The sequence below is a fragment of the Camelina sativa genome, chromosome 8, assembly GCF_030686135.1.
Source record: "Camelina sativa cultivar CO46 ecotype springtype chromosome 8, ASM3068613v1".
In the NCBI taxonomy this organism is placed as follows: Eukaryota; Viridiplantae; Streptophyta; class Magnoliopsida; order Brassicales; family Brassicaceae; genus Camelina; species Camelina sativa.
In genome coordinates this window covers 25,425,615-25,435,446 of record NC_141887.1, presented here as the reverse complement: position 1 = coordinate 25,435,446, position 9,832 = coordinate 25,425,615, and the positions used below count along the sequence as shown (strand labels likewise).

At 34.0% G+C, this 9,832-nt stretch overlaps 2 protein-coding genes across 3 annotated transcripts; both read left to right on the top strand.

Moving 5' to 3' along the window:
• LOC104707994 (uncharacterized) lies at positions 1 to 3,997 on the top strand. Of its 2 annotated transcripts, none has more exons than XR_015563903.1 (5): positions 1 to 780; positions 1,028 to 2,891; positions 2,983 to 3,043; positions 3,183 to 3,357; positions 3,457 to 3,997. XR_015563903.1 is itself a non-coding variant. In XM_010424464.3 (5 exons), the coding sequence occupies exons 2-5, from the start codon at positions 1,078 to 1,080 to the stop codon at positions 3,512 to 3,514; spliced, it is 2,157 nt and encodes a 718-aa protein (XP_010422766.2). In that variant the 5' UTR covers positions 1 to 780; positions 1,028 to 1,077; the 3' UTR covers positions 3,515 to 3,997. The 2 variants fall into 2 exon arrangements, 1 of the variants encoding a protein (XP_010422766.2); XM_010424464.3 differs by having other exon boundaries at positions 3,134 to 3,357.
• Positions 3,998 to 4,900: 903 nt separating this feature from the next.
• LOC104707993 (protein trichome birefringence-like 26) lies at positions 4,901 to 7,112 on the top strand. Its single transcript, XM_010424463.3, has 3 exons — positions 4,901 to 5,498; positions 5,725 to 6,011; positions 6,109 to 7,112. The coding sequence occupies exons 1-3, from the start codon at positions 5,255 to 5,257 to the stop codon at positions 6,898 to 6,900; spliced, it is 1,323 nt and encodes a 440-aa protein (XP_010422765.1). The 5' UTR covers positions 4,901 to 5,254; the 3' UTR covers positions 6,901 to 7,112.
• The last annotated feature ends 2,720 nt before the right edge of the window (positions 7,113 to 9,832 follow it).

Below are 9,832 nucleotides of genomic sequence, written 5' to 3'. Positions count from 1 at the left end.
GGTGCATAAAATGAATTTTAGAAAAACACAGTTTGAAACCCGCACGACTACTGTCTCCATTCAAGACCATAGTATATTTCTAGAGAGTTTTTTTTTTTTTTTGAATTAAAAAGATTAAAAAAAAGGTTTTACCCAAAAAGAAGAAAAAGATTAGAAGAATTTTTAATAATTTTGGTAGTCTCCTTATCCCGCCTGAGTCAACGAGACCCGGTCCGCTCTCTCACCCGTACAGTCTAATTTTACTATCACGCGCTTACGTACGCGCTCCTCAAAAAAATTACATAAAACTTATATCATCAAAATCAAAAACTACCAAAATTTGATATTTTGTTTTGCTTCGATCGCGTTTCTTTTAATTTGATCATCTCTTCCCCTCCTATTTTTTTTTTCTTTTCATCAAATTATTCTTTTGTCTTTCCCTTAAAAGATTCCCGGGAAAGCCAAGGAAAACGCGAGAAAATTAGTACTATATCATTTTCTAAACTTTTTTTTTTTTTATTAATTAATGATTCTTAAAAACCTTCCAGCTCAAGTTTGGTAGGAAATAAGCACAACATTATTGATCTTAATTTCGGAGAAAGAAAGACTTTAAATTTCCTTCTGAATTTTCAAAAACCCTTTTTTTTTTTTTTTAGAAAATTAGTTGTGTTCTTTAAAGATCTATAGAGAAAAGATTGATAAGCTTTTGAGTTTTATTGATTCTCGTGTCTATTCATTCTTCCCACCCGCCCACCGGAGAAGTCACCTAACTCGGCGGCGACGACAACAACATTCTTCGAGGTTCGTTTGTTTCTTTTTTGTTACCTTAAGCTCTTGGATGCTTCGAAAATCGAAACTTATTCTCTATGTGTGTCTGTGTGTGCCCATGAACTCAAAATTGTCTTCGGAGTTGACAAAAAGTAAAAGTTTCCATTTTTCTTAGAATTATTTTCTAGATTTCAGTCGTTTGGTAGTTTCATCTGATTCAATTACCTTTCTGGGTATGAATTTTTAATCTAAAGTTGAGGTTTTTGATTTTGGATTGCAGTTGATTGAAAGCAAAACCCTAGAAACCCAGTCTTTTTCTGGGGTAATCTGATGAGGTCACGAGGTGATGTCTCCGAAGCTGATGGTAGATCAGAAGCTGGCTCTTCAAGAAGCGAAGATGATAATACACTTCTTAAGGAGAAAACCTCAAGTTCGCCAAACGGGTCTCAAAGATCTGGCAAAAGTTTGAGAAATGACGAGCCTGTGGAGCTTAATTACGGTTCAGATTCTTCTTCCAAGAACACGAGCAACAACCCTATTGAGTATACAGAGCAAGAACGAGCTGAGCTACTTAGAAGGTTAGATTCAATCAAAGATCATCTCCTTCGTGGTGGTGGTGGTAATGCAGTTGATAAAACTAAAGAACCAGATCAGAATCAGCCATATCTTAGACCAGTTCATCTCCATGGTCCTAATCCTAACCCTGGTCCTTCTTATTACCATCCATACCCAGAGCCAGTTCCGTACCCTGGAATGTATCCTCAAGGTTACCAAGATCCTTATGGGTATCAAATCCATAGAAGGCCACCCCCAGTTCCTAATCCAAACTGGTTTCCTCCTCCTGGTCATTACCCTAATCAGATGGCTCGTCCATATCCTGTTGGTCAATACGTTGAAATTGGTTCTGATATAGTTGAGCCACATTCATACTATCCAGCTACACCAAGTAGGTACGGTGACCTGCCTCCGTATAGTCCTGTTTCTTCTCACCATCGTGGCGAGAAACTTACTACACAGTACAGTGATATGCCTCCGTATAGCCCTGTTTCTTCTTACCATCGTGGCGAGAAACTCATGGCACCTTACAGTCCGCGTGCCAATAACAGTTCGAGTTTTCAATCTTCGATGGGTTCTCCAGGTCCTAGAGGTGGTTACGCAAGGTGGCCAAGCGATCTTGATTCCGAAATGGGTGGTGCTTTTGCTCGTGGGTATGTTAAGAAAGCTGTGTCGGATACTGATGCTCGTCGTTGCCATCCTCTTGGTGGTGGTGCTCCTTTCATAGCTTGTCACAGTTGCTTCGAGTTGCTTTACTTGCCTAAGAAGAAGCTTTTGTCTCAGGAAAGGCAACATAAGCTTCAATGTGGTGCTTGTTCTGAAGTTATTAGTTTCACAATCGTCGATAAGAAACTCGTCTTCTCTTCTGGTAACGAGGAAACCAACCTAGTCTCTCGAGAGGTTGAAGATAGAAGCACAACAAACACAGCGGTGGTAGAGGAACTTTCTTCTGTTGATTTCAACAACTCAGGTAGCGATATTCAGTGTAAGGATGAAGAAGAACCAATACAGAGGAATGATCAGGATACTACGGTAAGCATCCGGTCTGAATCTCAACACTCGGATGATGAAGAGAGATCAAGCATTTCTAGTGATCAACAACAGAAGAAGGTCAAATCTGTTCGTCGGCGAGGTAAAGGCTCAAATGCGTCTGAACCAGCTGCTACTGATAGTGCCAGTCTCCTTGAACTTTTTGAGTATTCTAATGTAAACCGAGCGGCACTCGCTTACGGAATGGCGCAGTTAGGTTATGAAAAACCGGATAAGCAAAAAAAGTCTTACATGAAACAGGACTCACTGAAACCAGAATCAGTAGCTACAGAGACAGAGGTTTCTTACAACGGATACTCTAACACAGAGATCTCTGAAGATTCAAGGTACTCAAACGGAAGAGAAGACAACAACAACAGACCAAGAAGCAGAAAGGGTAGTGAGTACGGGTCCACAGAGACCACAACGAGGTCCTCTACTGATCTAAATGAAGATGAGATGAAGTCATTAGAGGTTTGGGTAAATGGACATCTTATACCGGAAGATCTTGTTAGCAGTGCTGAGAAAGTTGCTGGACCAATCCAAGCCGGAAAGTATTGGTAATAATACCATGAACTTTCAACATTCATTGCTTCTCTCTTGTTTTTGATTTTTGCCTGTTTCAGTTTCTAATATATGTCTCTGATTCAGGTATGATTACCGAGCTGGGTTCTGGGGTGTGATGAGTAAACCGTGTCTCGGTATAATACCTGTAAGTCCCTTCACATTGTTCTCTAGAATTGATTATTGTATCGGTGTCATCAAGTTGATGAAGAAATGGATGGCTTACTTGTTGTTCCAGCCGTTTATCGAAGAGTTTAGCCATCCAATGCCTGATAACTGCGCTGCAGGAAACACAGACGTGTTTGTGAATGGAAGAGAGCTTCACAAGCGAGATTTCGAGTTACTAGTGGGACGTGGTCTTCCTAAAGACAAGAACCGTTCGTACATTGTTGACATATCAGGAAGAATCCTTGATGGAGATTCAGGTGAAGAACTTAAGAGCCTTGGCAAATTAGCCCCAACGTAAGCATAATAAACACAGAACACACCAAAGTTAATTTATTTTTTTATGTTTTGAGGTTTTTTTTTTTGGGGTTAAATTGTTTAATTAACTTGAAACAGGATTGAGAAGGTGAAGCATGGATTCGGCATGAGAGTTCCAAGATCATTAGCTTCATGAAAAGCTCTCCCACAAGTAATAGCAACACAACCAAATATGACTCTGCCTATTTGTTTTAATCTTCATATTATTTGTTTGTTATAAGAAAAAAAAAATTGTAAAGTGCTTTTTTTATTCACGACAAAGGGTTAGATTTTGATTTAACGATTGCTTTTGTTTTTTTTTTCTTCTAAAATTATCTTTGGGGAAAATGTCTGTAATTTTTCTTTTTGTCGCTGGTCTTGTACTCTTGTTAGTATAGGACGACGTAGACTTTTTTATTTTTTATTTTAACTCTTCTCCTCACTGGTCAAACTGGCTCGGAGCTATCAGAACCCGGTTAGGAGGGGGTTATTAGTGTTATGAATATACAAACCGGGTTATCTCGGTGTAAGGTTTGTAATATTTATTTCCCATTCTTTTTTCTTTTCCTAACTGATTGTGATTTTTTGGTCAAGTAAACGATATCTTCATGTGTTGGAATGATATAAGTTTGATTATGAACTCTATCGTTTACCTAACTTGTCACCTCTTTTAGACTAACTCTTTTGTTTTCACTGATTCGTGATTCGTCCATATGTAGAGTAGAGTAGAGTAGTACCCTCGAAGGCTTATTACTGAAGTGGTCCTTCCTTACATGACAAGAGACCGTAGGATCATGGCCCAATATGAATATCAACATAGGGAATCTATTCTTAACAGGGCTTCGTGGTCCGTCGGTTTAGTTTTCATGTATCGATATTTCTTACAAAAATACAAAAATAATGAGTAAGAACAAAAAGATAACTAACCAGTAGCGAGCATGAGAAAAACGAGTGAGAAAAGATTGTCCAAGGAATCCCTCTATACAAAAAAATTATAAGCAATGAGTGGACTGACTGTCTAGAGTGTTTCTCATGTCATGTCTTCTCTAATCTTATAGTACTACTAAGCTAGTGTTAATTCATTCACACTAATACTACCATTGTAAAACTCCACCGAATATTGAAACAGTAATACCATCATCATTCTTTTACCATACAAAAATTAAATAAAACTTGTAGTGCTTGTTAAAATAGTAAAATGCAAAGTTCCAAGATTCAAGAAAAGGTTGGTAAGTGTTGTAACGAAGGGCTGAGGAGATACAAACCAAAATTTAAGATAAAAGGTGTGAGGACCAAAAATAGGGCATGTTCGTCTTCACACATAACTCTCAACTTATTCCTAATAATATTTGAATATAAATATAAATTAAACAAAAGGACAAGGAAACCATTTTAGAATCTCAAAGCAATTATTTATACAATCTCAAATCCCCTAGCCATATTTTAACTTTCTTTATAAAAAACAAAAAACAAATATACGTAACCTATAAATTTATATTATTGTCATTTGTCATGATTTAAAAATTTAAACTCGCATAATAATGTAAATAGAAATTATGAGGATATATTATAAAAAAAAAATTACCCTCTAAGATGTATTTTAAGAGGTTCAGGTGTTAAAAAAAAAAATGATGTATTTTAAGAGGACATATTAAAAATCTATTTCGACATGTCAAATGTATAAATCAATTATGACAAAAATATAATAAAATAAAATATGTTTCTTGCATTTACTAAAAGTAAATAGAGAAAATAAAAACATCTCTTTCTTTCTTCGGTCACAGAACGTTTTCATCTTCCAAGATAAACCATCTCTGGAGGCCAAGTATAAAAGGGACCATTGAATAGCTTCACCAACTAATTTCACTTTAGTGTTCTCTCTTCTTCTTCTTCTTCAATGGAACAGCAATTAACATTTGTGTTGCTTGATAGCCCAAAAGGCGCCAAGACTGTAGAAACCCTAGACCCCCCTTCTTTTTCTTCTTCTGTTGCATCCTCCTCCTCCATTGATCGTCGTCATCGAACCTTCTTCAAGTTCTTCGTTTACTTGTCTTTAGTCGCTCTCGCTTACTATTTCATCATCTCCAGTTTCACCGTCTCTCCAATTCCCCCAACTTTGCCGGATACTTCTTCCGCAAACGGTAAAACAATCATCTTTCTTTTGCAATTTTGGTAAAAGATTACAGATTTTGTCCGATTACGGAGTTTTTGGGGTTTCTTGGGTGTTTAATTTTGCAATCTCTAACCTCTAATTAATGGAAATTTCAAAACTTTATCAAACGAAAGTTTCTAATTTTGGGGTTACTGTGTTGTTGTGTTTACCATGTGTTTGATGAAATGTCTGTGTGAACATTGTTTTGTTTGCAGGTTCATCAGCAAAGTGTGATCTTTTCACTGGAGATTGGGTACCGGATCCATCTGGTCCTCTGTACACCAATCTCTCTTGCCACCACATTCAAGATTTTCAGAATTGTCTTTTGAATGGACGGCCAGATGTGAATTATCTCTTTTGGAGATGGAAGCCTCGTGATTGTGACCTTCCTCGGTTCAGTCCATCCCAGTTTCTCGATTCTGTCAAGAACAAATGGTGGGCTTTCATTGGTGACTCCATCGCTCGTAACCATGTCCAGTCTTTCATCTGCATCCTCTCTCAGGTTTGTTATATATATATATTCTTTGCTTCTCAGGTTTCCTTAGACTACAAGTAATCAATAATCTCGATTTAACGGTTGTTTTATTTGTTGGATTCAGGTTGAAGAAGTGGAGGAAATCTATCACGATAAGGAGTTCAGATCCAAGATATGGAGATTCCCTTCTCACAACTTCACACTATCAGTCATTTGGTCTCCTTTCCTTGTCAAATCCGAGACACCAAACAACTCGGATATCCAGCTTTACCTCGACCAGCTCGACCCCAAATGGACCGTCCAATACCCTAAATTCGACTACGTTGTCATCTCCGGAGGCAAATGGTTCCTGAAAACCACAATATTCCATGAGAACAACAATATCACAGGCTGCCATTACTGCCAAGCAAGAAACAACCTGACCGACCTCGGCTATGATTACTCCTACCGCAAAACGCTAAACCTTCTCCGTGACTTTGTCCTTAACTCAACCCACAAACCGCTTGTTCTGTTCAGAACTACAACGCCTGACCATTTCGAGAATGGGGAGTGGAACACTGGTGGGTATTGCAACAGAACGATGCCGTTCAAAGAAGGTGAGGCGAAAATGAAAACCGTTGATGATGTGATGCGTGATGTTGAGATTGAGGTGTTTCAGAAATTCGGGAAAGGTTTCGGTTTGGGATCCAACATTAGACTACTAGACACGACTGGAATGTCTCTTCTCCGTCCAGACGGGCATCCGGGACCGTACCGGCATCCAAATCCTTTTGCTGGAGTTAAGGATAAGAGCCATGTTCAGAATGATTGTCTGCATTGGTGCTTACCCGGTCCAATTGATTCATGGAATGATGTGATGGTGGAAGCCATGCTTAACCGGGAACGGGAACTATACGATTTAATCGGTAAAAAGTAGTACTCGATGTTGCTTTGCTTGTAGCTAGTTACGGTCTATAGCCGTTCGTTTTCCCACTTGTTATTTTGTTAGTAAATATATATATATATATCAAATTTGTAATGGTTCGTTCGTTTTAGGAAGAATCCTTTAATATTTAAAGGATGACTTTCATAAAAACTAAGAAACTGAGATGTCACTTGCAATTGATCATAATCCTACGTTATATTGAATTTTTTCGCCTAATCTTAAAATAAAAAGAATTTAAATATAAAGATATGTATTCTCTCAAATTTTTGTTATATATATAGAGAGGAATACGTCATTCCGATGTATCAAACTCAATTAGAATTTTCAAACATGAGCACTACAGATGGAATTCAAAACTGTGAAAATAACGAAAAGTCAGCCAAGAAAAGGAATAGAACCATTATGAATAATGATCAGATTGTTATGATGGAGAATGCGCTTACCGATGAACCTCATATGCAACTGAAACTAGCTACACTTCAGGCATGGGTCGACAAACTAAATCAATGCATAAGTATAAAACTCATATTCAGCATCACTTACATATTTTTTTTATAATTGACTAATATTATTTAACAAAATTTAAGGACTCCAACTTACAACTATGCAGCTAAGAAAATGGTAACAACTTTTAATATATCTTGCAAACAAATCTAACAGATATCTTACGATTATTATATTATATGTGTTTTTTTCAATTAGATTTTGACATGTATAAACAAAAAAACAATTTCTTAAGCATGTATATTATTATTAATCAATAAATAGTGAATAACAAATCTTAAAAAATAACATAAGTTATGTCAAAAGAATCATAATTTTCTTTTAACATAATAGGAACAACTAATTAAGAAAATAACATTATATCTACATAAAATTTACATGTTTATATCAAAAGCTTTAATCTTTGATTTTTTTTTTCTGATATAATTTTGCCGATATATTTTGGGTCTTTTATTCGTGCGGGCTCTTCGGTGGAAGCTATCAGATGCAATGAAATGGAATCAAAGTATATAAAACCCGCTAAATTAATCGAGGATGGAGACACTGATGGAGGTTCCAAAAGTAATTCTACGGTTAGTAGCGTTATAAGTTTCAAAGATTAGTCGGTGGTTGATGTATTTGGTAGCGATTTTGTAATTTGGGAAGTTGGAACGATAAACCGTTTTAAAATTGGTTTCAAACCTGATTTATGTGGTTTTCTGTCGAATTTGGTTCGTAAACCGTTTAAATCCAGGTATATAGAGAAATATATGAGAACTTTTGATTCGAATAGAAATAAGTTGAGAACTTACGATTCGAGAATATTTTATATGAGGTCATAATTCTAAGTAGTTTTGGTACAATGCGATACTTTTGAGGAGTAAATAAGGCATCGATACTTAACATGATTATGACATATATCATGTTTTGGATTGTTTATAAAATTTTTATTTTGTATATTTGAATTATCTAAGGCTTTATATATACCATCATGATTATAATATTCAAATTTTTATTTTTATTATGTTATATTAACTTTCTTTCAATTTCTCAACTTTAATTGGGTTGGTCATAAAATCATTGTAATACAATAGATAATTTTCACCAGTTATTCATCCAAAATATCTTTGGAGTAAAAAAAAATAATGGTTAAAGAAATTATATCACAATACAATTTTAGTAATTCTAAGAACTATAATTATACCAAGCAACATAAAATTTGTTTAATTTGTTTAAAATACATTTTATAGGTGGTGATAAAGAGCATACTTTAACAATAAAATAATTTAGGGTTTAAGAGCATATTTTTAATGGTGAAACATACAGTAAAATTGTATGTGGTTACTACATTATATGTTGCTTTGATGAATTCTTTGCATATAAAATATTTTGTAATAAGTTGTGAAACGTTTTTGAAATTTGACAGTAATAATATTTTTAATGATGAGTATTTGGCAAAAGTTTTGGTAGGATTATAATTTAGCTTTGGATTATTGTAATAATTGTTATAATATATTAAAAAAATAAAAATATAAATAAGTGTATGAAGGTAAATACAAATATGATTTTGGTGGGATATAATTTAGCTTTATATTATTGTAATAATTGTTATAATATATAAAAATATAAATAAATGTATGAAGGTAAATAGAAATATGTTTTTTTCTATAACTAAAATTGTTTATATATTTACTTCAAGAAATAAATTTCTTTTTATATTTAAAAAATTGTGTAGGATTTAGAACTTATTCTCTTCCACAATCTCAATATTCGCACATCATGCGAGCCCTTATCTAGTGTTTATATAGAAGTTAGTATTTACATTTTTTTGAATTAATAATTTTATGTATATTTTCCTTAATCCCTTTTCTATTTTTTGTAGAATTAATAATTAAAAATTAAAATAAGTAAATAATTTAATAATTTCGAATTTTATGAATTATATAAATATATAATCTCCTAATACTTATTTTAAAAAACTGCTTAATCTTTTTACATTATTAATATTTTTTTAAACAATTTTATTTTTTTGTCGTTAATCTTAAATTCTCTATTAAATATTTACTTTTCACATGTCAAAATCTCAGATTAGTAAATTGACACGTGTCAAAATCCTGTTAATGGCTAATTTTCAAAACCCAACTTTGTATAATAAGATTTTTGTATTTTAAATTTTTTTATTTAAAACCTGTCAATAAAATATTTGCATGTAATGAATAAAATTATTTAAACTTTTGTCATTTAAATGAAATATTTGCTATAGTTGTGAAATAAGTAAAAAGATAAAACTACCATGTAAAAAAAAAATCTTATTTGTTAGTTTTTTTAAGTATATATTAGTTTTGATTCTAATAGATTTTTTTTCTACAATTTATTTTATTTAGTGTGTCCCGAATTTTCGTTTTCTTAATTAGAAATATTTATTTAATTAATTATTTAA

Coding starts and splice junctions, on each gene's coding strand:
- LOC104707993 (XM_010424463.3), top strand. CDS start 5,255: ATGGAACAGCAATTAACATTTGTGTTGCTTGATAGCCCAAAAGGCGCC. Junction 5,499..5,724: donor GGATACTTCTTCCGCAAACG/GTAAAACAATCA, acceptor TTTTGTTTGCAG/GTTCATCAGCAAAGTGTGAT. Junction 6,012..6,108: donor TCATCTGCATCCTCTCTCAG/GTTTGTTATATA, acceptor TGTTGGATTCAG/GTTGAAGAAGTGGAGGAAAT.
- LOC104707994 (XM_010424464.3), top strand. CDS start 1,078: ATGAGGTCACGAGGTGATGTCTCCGAAGCTGATGGTAGATCAGAAGCT. Junction 2,892..2,982: donor ATCCAAGCCGGAAAGTATTG/GTAATAATACCA, acceptor TCTCTGATTCAG/GTATGATTACCGAGCTGGGT. Junction 3,044..3,133: donor CGTGTCTCGGTATAATACCT/GTAAGTCCCTTC, acceptor TTGTTGTTCCAG/CCGTTTATCGAAGAGTTTAG.